Below are 16,701 nucleotides of genomic sequence, written 5' to 3'. Positions count from 1 at the left end.
TACTATCTCAAGAAAAGAAAAAAATATGAGCGGCTGTCTCGTGACACTATCATAAATGTGAACTGTTTTTGTTTTTATAGGTAAAATCATCTCTATTGATACCAGTTCCCTCAGAGCTGCTGGCCGAACTGGCTGGGAAGACTTAGTGAGGAAGTGCATTTATGCCTTCTTCCAGCCTCAGGGCAGAGAGCCTTCATACGCCAGACAGTTGTTTCAAGAAGGTAAACTTTTTCTCTCAATGATTTAAATTAACTTTGTTTTGTAATAGTGACTTATTTATGTAGGACTTATGGCTTGAAAAGTATTTTCTCCAAATTATAGTTTTTACAATTATCAGTTGAGGGAAAGGAAGAAATGGGTAAGCAAAGTAATTCATGAGTGGATCCTGCAATTTGGGATGCACATTCTAAATACCAGGATGTCATGTGGTGGTCACCCATCCATCGATCCATCCATCCATCCAGCAGGCATGTATCAAGTCCCTGATATACATAGAACACTGTTAGATGCCACGGGCAGTGCACATCACTGCCTTCAAGGCGCTTATTACCGCAGGATATTTGACCAACTCTCAAGATCACTGTGACATGGACTCACCAAAGAAGGACACACATTAATTCTGACTTGTACAATCAGGGCCAACTTCAGAGAGGGAGTGATATTTTCATCTGGCTCTTGAAAATCATTCCCAGCTGAATAAGCGTGTCACAGGACTTCTGGATAGACTGAGTTCTCTGTCTTCTTGCTTACTTCATGACTGGGGCAGCACCACATCTCCTGACTGAGAGAGTGTAGTTTCAAGTCATTTGCATGCCTTATGGTATTGGCAATTTGTAAAGAGCTTCCGTGTCTTCCTAAGTACTATGGGAATAGAATCTAAAACTAGTATTTTTTTACTTAAGAAACTACAGTATTATAAGAAAGATAGGGAAAATTATTTGAGAATTAAGACTAGAAAGTTCTCAGAAATAATGGAATTAGGTGGTATATTTTTAAGGTAGTATCATGTGAGTCCCTCTGTGTTAGTCTGGGTGAACTAGAGAAACAAATTCATAGATACTCATGTGTATAGAAAATGGTTTTTATACACGAGCAATTGAATATTGAGAAAACATCCCAGCCCAGTCCCAATCAAGTCCATGTGTCCAATACCAATCTATAAATTCCTCTTCAGATTCAAAAAACACAGGCAATGATGCTGAATGCAGGAAGATCACAGGCCGCTGAGTGGAAACCCCTGTGGATCCAGTGGCAGTGTAAGCATCTCAGCACTGGCATGGGTCTCCACGTGGCTCCTCCAGCTCCAAAGCTCTAGCGTAGCTCCGTGTGTCTTGTCATCAGGAATACCAAGCAGTGTGTGTGTGCCCCTCCTCCAGGGAAGAAGATAGGAGTTCCCAGAATCCTCAGGAGAAGGCCATGCCCACAGGGAGGCCTCATTGGTTATAACCTGATTGACAGGCTAGACCCCACCCCTTTGCAAGTTGACAGGAAATTAGGTAACCAGAGGTTGATGGTTCACAGCCACTCTGCAGCACTGCATGAGCAAAGGTCTGGTGCTCTACTCCCACAGAGAGGGTGCTCAACCCTCTCTGCCATCGAGTCCATTCTGAGCACAGTGGCCCGACGTGGAGCAGTTCTACTCTGTAACACACGAGGCCACTGGGAGTTCACAACAGGTGGCATGTAAGTGGCATCAGCAGTCATGTCGTTGTGGTAGCCTTTGCTCCCCAGTTAACCTGTTCTCTGACTAGATCGTTTCAATGGCTGTCCCTCAAAACAAGTTCAAATGTGCTTTATCGCATCACCTTTAATTTTAACAATTTTTATAACATTCAATTTCCCAAGATTAAAGATAATTTTTCATTAATTACATTTGAGATCACTTACTTACCCACCCCGACTCCAGGAAGGCATCTGTATAAATCATACCATAAACCCGGTTATGTCTGGAACAACTTCTGACAGAACTGGGGCTGTCCAGGGAACCTCTGGCCAGTTTGAGGCTACCCCAAAAATGCCATTTCAGTGGCTAGGATCAGACATCTTTGTTTTTACAAGTGTAGGTGATCCCTAAGTGTGGCTGGTTTAGCAACCACTAATGTCACCCACAGGCCACACACATTGCAACTTCCTTGATTAGGAATGGCAGTTGGCCTATGCTTACTTAGGTCTGGGACTCCATCTCCACTCCCTGCCGAAAGTGCTCAAGTAATGGTCCTCTGGTTGTGGCGTTAGCTCTGTAAGTTGGGCCTTCCACGCCTCTACTTAGAAGACTGATTCTATTTACTCTAACATTTCCACGAGAGCCAGAGCCGGTCTGGACTACAGCCTCCTTGTCCAAATGACCAGGCTCCCCACAGACATGACTGAGCCACAGTGCAAGGTGTATCTGTTCTTTAACACAGTTCTCCATAGAAAAGTGTACTGTAAACTAAAGTATAAAGAAGTCATCAATGTAATCCAACACTTCCTCATCAGTCATTCCTAATGTAGTGATCTTTTAAAAAAAAAACTCAATAGAAGTTGACTTGTATTTTTCACAGAATTAAGTTGTCCAAACACTCACTGCTCTGCTACTAGTGTTTGGGAGATTCTAGATAACTTGCCAAAAATCTTTCATAGATTGAGTGCATTGTTTTTTATTTTTGTATTTTATTTTCAGCAGTATTTAATCTTACCAGGTATAATCATTAAGAAACACTTGTTTAAAATGCTGGCCTGCTGAATTAAGCTCTCAGGGTACCTCTCATTTTAACAAGCTCCAGAGGTAATGCTTGCATCTGCTGGAACCTGAGAACCACTGGTCGAACCGGCCAATAATGGACAGAGGCACAGTCTCCGTTTGCAGCGTCGGGGGCCCTCCCTTGACTTAAAGGCAGTGGGAAAAGATTAAAACAAATTGTGCCACCGCCGCTCTCATTTTATGCAGTACTTCCCAGTGAGATTAATATGCAGGGAAGAAGAAGGTTAGCCTCCATTTGGGTTGTTTGCTTGTTCTCTGTGCGTTAACTTATTCTGAAAGGAAAGTCTATAGTTTGGGAAAGGCCCTCAGGTTGTCTAGTTCTGAGCCATTACTTAAAAAGAAAGGTCCAGGTGACAGTGTTGCATAAGCTTCATCTGAAGCGATTGTTCAACTGGTGATTGCACACCACTGCTGAATCCGTCTATAGTCTAAGATAATTTCCTTATCAGGCAATTTTGGAAAGCATAAGCCTAGGCTCCACTTATTTTAATAGTTATTGCCAGAAATGGTATTTCCTGCTAAGTGAAGTGTGGGAAATGTTTCAGTCCCTCACTTGTGGGTATTCAGAGCACAGATTAGATATTTAAGTCCCTCTGCTGTCCAAGAGGGTGGTCCCTTGCCACAGGTGGCTGTTGAATAATTAAAATTCTGCAAATGTGACTGAGGGACTGAGATTTACGTGATATTTTAAATTGAAATCACCACATGGAAAGGGTTAGTATTGATGGTTGCACCATGGTGAATATAATTAGTTGAATTTGTACACTTAGAAATAGTTTTTAAAAAATTTAAAAAAGAAACAGTTTAAATGGCAAATGTTTTATATCTTTTGGGACCACAATAAAATTCCTTTTCAAATGGTGAGTATGGTTGGTGGCTCTCGTGTTGGGCAGTGCACCCACCTCTAGGTTGAAGAGCCAGTGAGGGCTTTTCAGCAGGGAAGGGGTCAATCCCTGGGGATGCTCTCGGGGAAACATTGTTGCACTGCTAATGGCAAGACTGGTGGGTACAACCCACCAGACAGCTTTATTAGGCTGCCTTCTCCCATGAAGATATGCATCCTCAAAAACCTTATATCGGATTACTATTAGTTGGAATCAACTTGATGGCAGTGGGTTTGGGAAGAGCAATAATTAGTAGTAAGAAAATAGATAAAATGGTATCAACAAAGTAGCATAAACTATATTGTGTTCCTTATCTAAATCTTTATATATCTATATAGCTTTATTATCTCAGGTTTACAATTTATTTTACTTTTTCATGCTAATTATATTTTCCAAAATATACTGTAAAAAGAGATATTAATAGTTGGGGTTGTATTCAAGTTTTGCTTCAACAAACACATATCCTACAAAATTTACCAGTTTCCATTAAGATAGTTGTTTTCATTTACTATTTAATTAAATACTACATTTCTCCACTTATAATATTTAGTATGTGTACCAGGGATTAAGCTTAAGTTGTTGGAGGGGTAAGGAATGTGGTAGGTGGGTGTAAGTCTTCATCCTTTCAATTAAGTTTATGTCCTGGTTTTGGTACTTGGGCAGATTTATGTATACTATTGATTCATTATAGATTATGCCCTCATCAAATTCACTATATACCTAAGACAATAAAACAGATTATGTCTTCTCTATATCCAATAATATGGAACTTAAAAATTATTTATTGATCACTTTATATGTCATGTCTTTTAAAATGTAATTGAAGGCTTTAGGTAAGACATCTGGAAAAATAGAGTTAACATTTATTATAGGTTTAATTAGAATCTTCATTTTGACTAGTTGTTTTGTGTTTTAGTGAATATGATTTTAACCTTCTTAATCTACCTATTACATATTTCTTAAAATAGAATTTTGTGGTATTACTAAATCATCAATAACATTTTATTATGTAATAGTCTGATAAAATCTTTCCTTATTTAATAATCAGTTGCCCTAAATGGTTATAATTTTGTCTGTTGTTAATAGTTTTAAGGCCAAAGTAAATTATGTTGTTTATACAATGAATTCAGTGCTGTAGTCCAGATGTTATTCTTTATATCAGTAATCGTTGACTTTATCTTAATTTGTTTACTACTAAAACCTTCACACTTTAAAAAGATGTTTGGTATATATATTTTAAGTTTGTCAAACAGGACCTTAGTGGGTCATATTCCTAAGTGAAGTGCTAAATATGGATTTTAACTAAAGCATTCTTTAATCAGAACTTATTACAGTTTTGCAAGTTATATCTTTATAAAATTGTTATTAAAATAGCCAGCAAAATCAAAACAACAGTTTTTAGCAAAAGCATAGTAGAGATCATTGGGGAAATAAGAAGGGCAAGAGAACCCTTCCTGGTACTCTTAGTGGATAGTTAATAAATTTGAAGAGCTGTCCCATGACAGAAAGAGAATTACGGAAAAGTTGTTGTTTTCCTGTGTGGGGTTTCTTCATAATCTGAATTTACATGAGGAGGCACCTATACATGTAGCAGTAAATTAAAACTTTCCATCAGTGGTGTGTATTTCCACTGGAATCGCTTTTTCTCCCCTCAAATACCTGCTTTATCTCAACTATTGTTTACTGGAGTCTGAGGGTGGGGAGGGCATGTAGAGTGGGGTTCCAGTTAGAAATGCAGCCTGGTAAGTCGCCTTTGCCCCAGTACCAAGTGTCCGAATTTTAACTAGGTTTCTTTTTCATTTGAAACAGTGATGACTCGTGGCACTGCCTCCAGCCCATCCTATAGATTCATATTGAATGATGGGACAATGCTTAGCGCCCACACCAAGTGTAAGCTTTGCTACCCTCAAAGTCCAGACATGCAACCTTTCATCATGGGAATTCATATCATCGACAGGTACTACTTATTTGGAGAGCTTCCTATGAAATAACTCAGTTCACATATCTCTTCTTAGAGAGTTTTTTATTTTTTGGTACTCTTGATGGCTAGAAAACAAATTCTAAATGAGGCATACAACTGGAACAATACAAGCAGTATACCCATATTGAGTTTTACAGTTCTGTTACCTTTCCATAGATTTGTAGTTCACAAAAGGAGATAGGGAAGGTGAGGCTGAATCTGTCTGGGTAGGGGGATGTGGGTAGGGTCAATCTAAATTGGTGGCTGAAAATTGGTAACTTTACATCTGTAAGCTTATGGCCTTTTCAGCATTCAGAGTGTGTGAACATTGTCATGATTTTGATTTTGAACACCAATTTATTTTCATTAGGGCAAATTTGATGACTCTTGATTTCAAGCCGACAGTTTCTCACAGTTCATCAAACTGAAAACTTGAGATTTTAAAAATATCATGGCCACTATTTTCTAGTTATATTTAAATGTGTTAGTTATATTTAAATGTGTCTTATAGTAGTATATGTGGAAAATCCATGGAACTATTCTTTTAAGTTTTCAAGATCTTTTCTTTGAAACTATATAAAATTTAGCATTAAAGGAAAACTAAGACATTTCCCTCACTTCATCTTTTTCTCATCTGAGGGTATGCTTACAGCACCATGAAAATTCAGTCACAAATCTGTTGTGCAGGACTTGAATACAGAATTCAGTGACAAACTGAATTCAGTATTCTCTTTTTGTTTTGTTTTGGTTTATATTTTTCTTTCTGTTGTTAGTTTAATGTATGCCTAAGAGTGAAATTAGCACAGTTCTTTTTTTACCCCACCCCCACCTCCACCACAACATATTGTGACTTCTTTTTCAAAACATCTGCTATGTCTGCATATCACCTGTTTTAATTTTTGCATCAATGACAGTATTTTCCTTACCCAGTCTTCCTCTTTGGAGTTGAAATACTTAAAAGCTGTAACTGGGAGGGTGAGGGAGGGTGGGTTGGAAAAGGGGAACCAATTACAAAGGATCTACATGTGACCTCCCTGGGGGACAGACAACTGAAAAGTGGGTGAAGGGAGATGTTGGACAGGGCAAGAAATGACAAAAATAATAATTTATAAATTATCAAGGGCTCATGAGGGGAGGGGGAATATTTTGAGAATGATGAGGGCAATTGATGTATGTATGGATTGTGATAAGAGTTGTATGAGCCCTAATAAAATGATTAAAAACAAAAAGCTGTAACAAGGGAGCAGTGGTGGAGGCGGGGTGGGGTGCGGGGGATGCATTGTAAACAAAAGTATGGGATGCCTCTCTTTAGACCACAATGTTCATTGTTTTTATTAAATGTAGGAGCAGTTAAAGCACGTAGTTATGGACCCCGGGCAGTGAGTGGGTTATGAGCTGGACTGGAAACTACCAGGCCCTCAGCTTGCTCCCACCAACCCCGTTTACTTTACAGTCTGGGAAAGCCGGCAGGAGCACTTCTTCTCTGCCCAACTCTGAGCCTGCGTCAGTACGGTGGCAGTGGGTTTAGGGTATTTGCTTTTCAGAAAGAAAACTATAATGGCTATTGGATTGTCCCTCAAGGCTAACAAAGATTTCTTTCCCAGGTATTACTAAAACCGTTATCAAATTGGAGTAGCCGTAAACACTATTTCTTACTTAATGGGTACTGCTACTTTGTAGTAATACTAACCAGTCCCCTATCTTTTCTTCATTTGAACCATACAGATGTTACTTATTAGATAGTTGGCAGTGTTACTGCGTGTAATTACCTTGTTTTATGGAATGCATCCTTAAAACGCTGTTAATGAATCAGATGAAGGTGTTTGACTAATGTCTTTCCCCCCTCTAGGGAACACAGCGGGCTTTCTCCTCAAGATGACACTAATGCTGGAATGTCAATTCCCCGAGTGAACCCCTCCGTCAATCCTAGTATCTCTCCGGCCCATGGTGGGGCCCGCCCATCTCCATTGCCCCCACCCAGCAGCAGCGTGGTTGCCGCCAGAGTAAGCCGCCAGCAGAGCGCAGACCTCCACAGCAGCACTCAGAGTAATTCTAGCAACAGCCAAGGGAGCTTTGGATGCTCACCTGGAAACCAGATTGTAGCAAGTGTTGCCTTAAACCAGGGACAGGCCGGTTCTCAGAGCAGTAATCCCTCCTTAAACCTCGGCAGTTCTTCAATGGAAGGGACAGGAATAAGCCTAGCACAGTTCATGTCTCCAAGAAGGCAGGTTAGCTCTGGGTTGGCAGCACGGCCCAGGATGCCAAACAACTCGTTTTCCCCTAATATCCCGACACTGAGCTCGCCTGTTGGCATGACAAACAGTGCCTGTAATAACAGTAGCCGGTCTTACTCAAACATCCCAGTGACATCGTTACAGGGCCTGAATGAAGGACCCAACCACTCCGTCGGCTTCTCCACCAGCTCGCCAGTGCTCAGGCAGATGAGCTCACAGAATTCACCCAGCAGGTTAAATATGCAACCAGCAAAAGTGGAGTCCAAAGACAGCAAAGAGATCACATCCATTTTAAATGACATGATTCAGTCTGGCAGCAGCTCCAGTGAGGGCAAGCCTCTGGACTCAGGACTTGTGCATAGCAGCGACAGGCTCGCGGAGGGGGACAGTAAGTACTCGCAGACCAGCCACAAGCTAGTGCAGCTGTTGACAACCACGGCAGAGCAGCAGCTTCGGCACGCTGACATGGACCCCGCTTGTAAAGACGTGCTGTCCTGTGCGGGCACCTCCAGCTCTGCCGCTGGGCACTCCACAGGTGGCACTTGCCCGTCCTCTCACAGCTCACTGACAGAACGGCACAAAATACTGCACCGGCTCCTACAGGAGGGGAGCCCCTCAGATATCACCACGTTGTCGGTGGAACCGGATAAAAAGGACAGTGTATCGACGGTGGTGTCAGTGCCTGCACAGGTCCAGGGCAACTCCAGCATAAAACTAGAACTGGATGCATCCAAGAAGAAAGAGTCCAAAGACCATCAGCTCCTCCGCTACCTGTTAGATAAAGACGAGAAAGACTTAAGATCAACTCCGAACCTGAGCCTCGATGACGTGAAGGTGAAAGTGGAAAAGAAAGAACAGATGGACCCTTGTACCACAAACCCCCCCTCGATGACCAAGCCTGCCCCCGAGGAAGTCAAGCTGGAGTCGCAGAGCCAGGTGGGGAATCGCTTGCTGCATAGAGTAAACATTCCAAGGTTTTGTTTTTGTTTCTTCCTATTTCATTTATTTGACTCCACCCATAGACCCATTTTGGGTTCCGGCTGTATTTTGCCCTCCCTATTGGGCATACATTAAAAGGTTTGTATTAGTGGTTTAAAAAACAACAACCCAAAAAAAAACCCTGGCACCCTTAATAGTTCTCTTCTGATCTTTGGGGGGTGGGGCTACGGTATGACTACAGCAGTCTGATAAAGTAGGTTTTCTGTTTCTGTAAAATCAATTCACATCTTTGGATATATATTTTTAATACCACTCCTCAACCCCCTTTATTTACTTTCAGCCTATTAAACCCAGAACTCTTAGGGTCAACACCCCTACCCCACCCCAGGAATCTGTATTTTAAGGAAGCACCCCCAGAAAACTCTGATGTGCAGCTAAGTTGTGGCCCTCGGATGTAAAAGAAGTGGGGAGGCCTGTGAGGTAGACAAGGCTGCCCAGTCGGACTTCGTTCTCCAAGGCTGTTGTTCTCCTCTGATTCTCACTGCCCTTAACCCTCATCAGCAGCTGGCGGCCTGGATATTTGGGGTAGCGGGAAACAAGCAGATACAAGTCAGTCATGATACAGAAATCAGTATGGATTAGGAACCTCTGTCCTAGGCTAATGCTGGCAGTTAACAAGCACCTCCATCTATTGAATAATTGCTGTGGTTGAAGAAATCTTAAGAAAAAGGGAGTTCCTTACCCTCCAGGAGTTTACCGTTTACTTAGAGACTAAAAAGGTACTTTTGTCAACCGGTCCGTCTTTCTACTGTGAAACACAATTCACTCCCCCCCCCCCCCCCCATAGGTCCTTCAGTTTCCTGAACCAGCTGGATCTTTTTGTCCTCACCTCACCAAACTCACTCTCGTTCCTCAGGCGTTCTGCATTCTAGGCACATGCAAGTTCTTGTGGTTCCTGGGATACGCCATGTCTCTTCTAAGCATCTTCTGCCTTACTCTCCTTTCTCTGCCACATGAACTTCCACTCATCCTTCCCAAACCAATTCACACCTCATCTCTTAACACCTTCCCCAGTCTCTCTAGTTTATGTTCCCTCTTCCTCTCCTCCCATCATGCTTTGTGTCATCTCTCGTCACTATTTGTAATAATGCTGTTTTCTTCACCCTCTCTGCTCCTAAAGGGGAAGGATGAACCCTGCATTTCATGGTACAGCAACAAACATTGTCTATTTTAAAAGCTGAAAAACATCTTTAAGATAACTGTTAAAACTCTGGCTTCAAAAAAATCCACTGCCCCCCAAAAAATCACAGGCTATGAAGTTGGTTCCAGCTCATAGAGACTAAGTCTCTCTGGGAGCAGACAGCCCCATCTCTCCCCCACAGAAAGGTGGTGGGTTTGAACTGCCGAGCTCTGTACTTAGTAGCTAGCACTTGCCCCCCAGCACCTCCATTGTTTGAATGCAGCGCCATCGTGAACATTTTGGTACGTCTATTTGGGTTCTCATGGGCATCTATTTCTGTGGAGTCCATTCCTGAGAGTAGAATCATAGGCTTAAAATAGGAATATGTTCATCCTTAGAAACAGTACCAAACAATTTTCTGTAGCACAAGAATTCCTTGTAGTTGTTCCAGGTCTGCCAATACTTGATATTATCAGTCCTTCAACTTTGGGCCATTGTGGGATATCTGGTGGATCTCATCGTATCAGTGTGCATCTTTATGATAAATGTATTGATCATTTGAATATCCTGGTATGCAAATTACCTACCTAGTTCTTGCCTGTTCTCATATTGGCTTGTAAGAATTCTATAGATATTTTGGATAAGAGTTCCTCACTGGTTTGACATGTGCAGATGTCTTCTCCATGTGACTCCTTCTTCTTCTGTGACTCGCCTTTCTACTCTTGATCCTTCTTAATGAAGTGAAGTCCTTCACTTTAAGGCAGCCCAATTTGTTGATCTTTCCCCTTTGTGGTTTTGCTCACATGGAACAAAAGGACATGTTCAGGAATGTACATAACGGTTTTATTTGTATTAGCCCAGAGCTAGAAATATTACAAAAGTACACTACAGTAAAATGGATAAATACACTCTGATATAGTTATATAATGGAATGCTATCCAGCAATGAAAAATGGATTAACTAGTGCTATATGTAACAATAGAAAAAAGAGACTCAAGGAGGATTATTGACATAATTTCAACCACAGTGAGCTCAACCATAAAAATTGTGAGGATGACTCAGGACAGGGCGGTGCTTTGTTCTGTTGTACATGGGGTCGCTGTGAGTCAGAGCCGACTCCGTGGCCCCCACCAACAGCCACAGCAATAATGCATGACAGGAAGTCAGGGCCTCAGCAGCAGCATGTTAAGCGAAAGAAGCCAGACATTGAAAAATTAGATAAGTACAGCTCTACTTACATAATTTACTTGAGTTAATTAAACCAAAATAGAGAATGTCATTATTGACTTGGACATTTTAAGTGTAATTTTTTAATTGTGGCAAAAATACACACAACAAAGCATTCTCCATTTCAACACCTCCTACACGTGTAATTGCAATGCCCTTGGTTATACTCCGTTCTCCAACCATTCTTTCTACCCTTTCCTGATTACTCCACCAGCATTAACGTAAACGCAGTGTTCCCTCAGCAAACGCTTCATCCTTCATCTAGGGTCAACTTTGGTTTCTCTTTTTTAAAGTAGTTTTCTTGGTATAAAATTTCCATACCATGCCCATTATTAAGTCACTTTTAAAGAGTTGTGTATCCACAAACAATTTTAGTGCTCCTCACTCCCTCCCGTATTCATTATTGGCTCCTGAACTAGACATTTTATATTGATGAATTATTTTTTTAAATCTTTTTATTGGGGCTCATACAGCTCTTATCACAATCCATACATACATCAATTGAGCAAAGCACCCTTATACATTCATTGCACTCGTCATTCTCATAATTCACCTTCCACTTGGGTTCCTGGAATCAGCTCGGTTTCCCTTTTTTCCCCTCTGCCCTTCACGATCATCTATGTTGGTGTGCTGCTTCCGTGTGGGCTTTGTTGCTTCTGGGCTAGATGGCCACTTGTTTGCTTTAAAGCCTTTAAGTCCCCTGATGAATTATTATATAAGGTAATTGTAGTAGAAGAATATACTCAGAAATCTAGGTCCCTCTTCTTCTGTACAGAACCCCAGACAGATGGAATCTGTCAGCTGCTTACACTATTAAGCCATTAAGTATAAAAGAGTCCCACTCAGATCTTGAAAGCTGATACAAAATTTATTTTTTAAACTCCCAATGTGTTTAAATGATGAAAAAAAGTTTGTGTAAATTTACTATTCATTTTATCATGAAAATATCCTTGTGTGCAAAAAGATTTTAAATGGGACAGAAAAACAGGATCCATAATGCCACCATCCCAACCCAGTCCTTTGGACACTTCTTTCCAGTGCAGTCTTTTTTTTTTTTTTGGAATCAAGATATATAAATATTACATGTCTGTTATCCTCTGCGCTATATTAATATTATGTCCTAAGTATGGAAATGTTATTGCCAGTGGACTACTCATGTGATGTCAGAGAGGTTCTATTTGTTCTCCATTCTCTCATGATCACACTTAATTCATAGAGTTTAAAGGAACTACTTTTTTCTGCATTATTTCTTATGAAAGTGTGGATTTGGTTTCCTCTAACTTGGTTTCCATTTTCAGTTCACAGCAGACCTTGATCAGTTTGATCAGTTACTGCCCACGCTGGAGAAGGCAGCCCAGCTACCGGGCTTGTGTGAGACAGACAGGATGGATGGAGCGGTCCCCAGTGTCCCCATCAAATCGGAGATCCTGCCAGCTTCACTTCAGTCTACCGCTGCCAGACCCACTGCCAGACTGAACAGTATGTGTCGGTGCAAAAGTTCGTTCTCTGTGTTGAATGATCCTGTGGTCTCATTGCCTATACCTTGGTTTGTTGGGGCCTTGGCACAGTGGTGAAAATGCTATCCAAAAGATCAGTCGTGCCAGCCCACCAGTGGCTGCCCTGGAGAAAGAGGGGGCATTATGCTTCTGTAAAGATTCCTCCAACCCATTGCTATAAAGTTAATTGAGACACCTTTGAGGACCCTCTGGGGCAGTTCTGCTAATGGTTTCTATGAGTCAGAATATCTATATGCATATAAAATGCATAGACATACATAAAATACACACATGCAGTATGCATATATTTTGACATGTACATTGTACTTGTGTCCATTCCACTTAAGCAGAATCTCTACCGTTTTGTAATTAACGTGAACATGAATTGTGAAGGGCAGCAGTTCATGTTAAGATGATCTATTCTGTGTTCTTACCCAAAACACATGCACGCATGCGCGCGCACACACACAAACACGCCACCACCACCCTACCCCTGTACATAGCATGATTTTGATATGGGGTCAGATCTTATTTCCAAAAATGTGTTCCTTCGAGTTGCAGAGAGAACTGATTCTATAGTAAAAAATGAAATGCAAGTGCTGTATGGCTCTTACATTCCGTATTGTTGAAGTTCCAATCAGTTCTTAAGGCTTCTACAACAAAGGTCTTGAGAAAGCCCTGTGGTCGAGAAACCAGTTTAGATCTCCTTCCCTGAGAATTTCCCAAGTTTACGTAATAGAAAGCGTCCCCACAGAATGGAACACTGATCAGAAGACAGCTTTCATTAGCAGCTCCTTGTTCTAACCCAGTGTAGCATTTTCCTTAACAAGAGACATGAAATTCACAAAGATAGAGCTTTCAAAAATTGTTTTACCCATCAAATTTTGGGGATTGGAAAAAAGTGATAATTTCTCCAAACTGACCTTCAAACTAAGGAAGTGAACTAGCACCCTTACAAAATGTACCTAGATTCTTGATCTAAGTCCTGACTCTTTCTTCTGCTAGGGGCTGGTTGTGGGACTTCTTTTATTTCATCTTGGCTGCACCTTTTAACTGCCACAGTCTAGCTCCTGAAAGTTCACCGAGATTCCCCAGGCAGCTGGGACGAAGAAGGCTCTTGAGTCAGAGCAGCGGATAAGGAGATGGGCGCTGGGGTGCAAGCTTCCCATTCTGTTTGTTAACAATGTGACCTCCAGCAAATGAATTTTCTGACCCTTGTTTTCTTTATCTGCCACATAAAAATCAGAGGAAACGCATCACTTCTGGGCCATTTGGCTAGGATCAAAAATGAGAGGAAATGAGTTCAAAAGTTTCTTCTCATTGAAACTTAGTTCAGTTGCAGACTCTGGGATATCAGTCACAGATGAACAACAGTGTAGCGCAGAGGAAACGGGCGAGAGTCAAGGTCGGCATCGAAGGTTTCATCTTGGTCCCCTTCCTCATGAGATGTGGGAGCTGGAGGGAGGGGTTTTTGTCAGGACACAGCCTGTTTGGAAGCTGCCTCCAACTACTTTTATTCTGATATTAAATTGTCTATGCCCCCAGTAGTTTAGCTAATGCTGGTCTAGTCTTTTCCTCTCCCTTTATTTTCCGCCTTCCGAGGTCTGTATTTTATGATCTTTCCTGTCACAATTGAGTTTATCCATTTACATTCATTGGTTGTGTTTAGCATCCTATCATAAAAATTGTCATTTATTATGTTTGTTGGGGTGGGTTTTTGTTTTGTTTTACTTTTTTCCCTCCTGCCTTCTATTGGTTAATGTTCTCTGTGCATTTTCTCCTTCTAAGAATCTCTCATTTTAGAATGATTTCACTTGCTGTTATGGGCCATTGAGTCCGTTCAGACTCACAGCAACCCTGTCTCCTAGCCTCTCAAAACAAATTCTGTTTTGTTTTTGGTGCCAGGTACAAGATACAAAATGCAGAATTCATAACAATCATATCTAAAAGACTCTCTTGTGACACGTGTGTGTGTGTGTGACGTGTGTGCGCAATGGTAGCATCTGTCTATCTTTTGATCCGTCAGCAGTTCATCTCCCAGGTGCTGCTGGGAGGAGAAGTGAAATGCGCACGTGCTTCCGCAGTAGGATGGCTGTTGAGAATGATCGTGGCAGAGATGCTGTGGCCATGGCATAGTAGGGGTCCAGGGATGCCCAGCCATCGCCCCTGGCTCCCCTGCCAGGGCTTTTACCTGGCCAGAGGATCTAGTGGCTGCAACTGGGCAGGGGAGAAGAGCCATCAAAGCTGTCGGACCTGGACCTGAGGTATCTGCCTAAAAGATCAAACATGAGGTCAGACACACACACAGAATGTATGGGCAGTTAAGAGACCTCAAGTGGCTGGGGAAAGCAGCACGGTTAGATCAGTGTTGGCTCACATACCCGGAAATCAATTTATTCTGCTCTCATACTGTAATGATGAGGTAATGATTCTGTGGCAGGATGGACGGGTACATCTCAGGTCCCATATCCTTTTCCCTCAGATCTTTGAGAGCTTTGCTCCTTGATCTTTGCATGATACTACGTATTTGTGAGCAGGAAAGATGACTTGGGAGACACTCTGGTTGCAGTTTCCCAGCTAAAAACCGAAGCTCCAACCATTGCATTCTTTGCATCGAAGCGATCGTGTTTTAATTTCTGGAGACTGGTTTTCTTTTTCCGAGGAGGCTCCTGTGTATGTGTGATAGACTGCGTCAGATATTTCCTACAGTTACTCCAGTATTCATGGGTCTTCACTACCCACACTTGCACCTTGCACCTGTCTTTCTTCCTTTGTTAAATGGGCTATCTCCCTCTCCCACTGTTGACTTTTCTGGAACGGTTTGTGAAATTTGACCCTGAGACGGTCAAAAAGACCTGGAGTAGAAATGTTTGCTGGTTAAAGTAAAGAAGCCCTTTCCCCCCGGCAATGGACATAGGTTCTGATGATAGAAACACGAGTCCCCATTGGGAGGGGGTCCTGAGGGGTGGGACTGGGTGGGGAGGGAAACCTGTAGGGCGGCACTAGCACCCACTCTGGAGATCCCCTGGGCAGAGCTTCCCTCCTGGAGGCAGTTAGTCGAGTCCGCTGCACTGAGATCAGGGCAGCTGTGCAGTCATTCCTAGTTTTCCCACAGTTGTCCCTGATCTGTTCTTCCGTCCAGCTCAGATGACCACTCAGCTTGGAGTTATTCTTGTGTTCTCCTGGAAAAACACCCTCTTTGGGGAAAATCTCATTTTCCTTTGGAAAGCTTCTTAATTTAGTTGAGGTGTGACACCATCCATTGATCTCCCATCTGTGTTTTATCTTTGGAAGTTCTGTATTTCCTGATCTGCCATGATACTCCTTGGACTACTGTATGCTGTAGATTATTTCCTCCTTTTATTTCTTTTGTGATTTAAGTGGTCTTTTGAGAAATAAGAAACGATACAGGTGATACGCGGACACAAAAATCTAGAGCCTCTCCTCCATCTGTTTACATAAGAGAAAGCTAAGGTCCAGCGAGTCAATCGGGAAACACACACACACACACACACACACAGAAAGAGAGAGAGAGAGAAACCTCCACAGTTATCCAGTTAGTATGGACACATTGTGATTTCAATGTGTCTCCTGGTCCCACAACCCCCCCACACACACACTCCATTCACACACATGCACGCGCACACACACGGTGGTGGGACTGATGACTGAAATAATTAAAATTTTCAACAAAAATGCATCCAGACAAACATTGAATTTTCAGCATAGACAATTTAAGGAGCTGAGAATATTGTTAATCAGAATACGTGCTTTCTTTTTGGCAATACTCTTAAAAACCTCTCAGAGGTCCTTTCAGATCGCCTTCCTTTGAGAGTGGATTTGACCTGAAATTTTCCAAAGATCTTTGGAACCAAATCTGTGATCCCCCAAAGAATAACACTGTTGTTGTTTTGTTTTTTATTTGAAAACTGGAATTAGGCGTGACTGTGATCAGATTGGGAACCCTGGTGGCCTAGTGGCATTTTGAGTTGCTAACCACAACGTCAGTGGTTTGAACCCACTAGCCGCTGTTAGGGA

At 42.0% G+C, this 16,701-nt stretch overlaps 1 protein-coding gene across 5 annotated transcripts in view; it reads left to right on the top strand.

The window, feature by feature from the left end:
- NCOA1 (nuclear receptor coactivator 1) overlaps nucleotides 1-16,701 on the top strand; it is a 228,315-nt gene that overhangs the window by 168,522 nt on the left and 43,092 nt on the right. For all 5 annotated transcript variants that reach the window (XM_075557033.1, XM_075557031.1, XM_075557032.1 and 2 more), the window contains 4 exons: nucleotides 81-221; nucleotides 5,437-5,584; nucleotides 7,437-8,757; nucleotides 12,466-12,646. In XM_075557033.1, the coding sequence (XP_075413148.1) occupies nucleotides 81-221; nucleotides 5,437-5,584; nucleotides 7,437-8,757; nucleotides 12,466-12,646 (1,791 nt within the window). The remainder of the gene's footprint in view (nucleotides 1-80; nucleotides 222-5,436; nucleotides 5,585-7,436; nucleotides 8,758-12,465; nucleotides 12,647-16,701) is intronic.

Source organism: Tenrec ecaudatus, chromosome 8, assembly GCF_050624435.1.
Source record: "Tenrec ecaudatus isolate mTenEca1 chromosome 8, mTenEca1.hap1, whole genome shotgun sequence".
Taxonomy (NCBI): Eukaryota; Metazoa; Chordata; class Mammalia; order Afrosoricida; family Tenrecidae; genus Tenrec; species Tenrec ecaudatus.
This window is presented reverse-complemented; position numbering and strand designations above follow the sequence as displayed.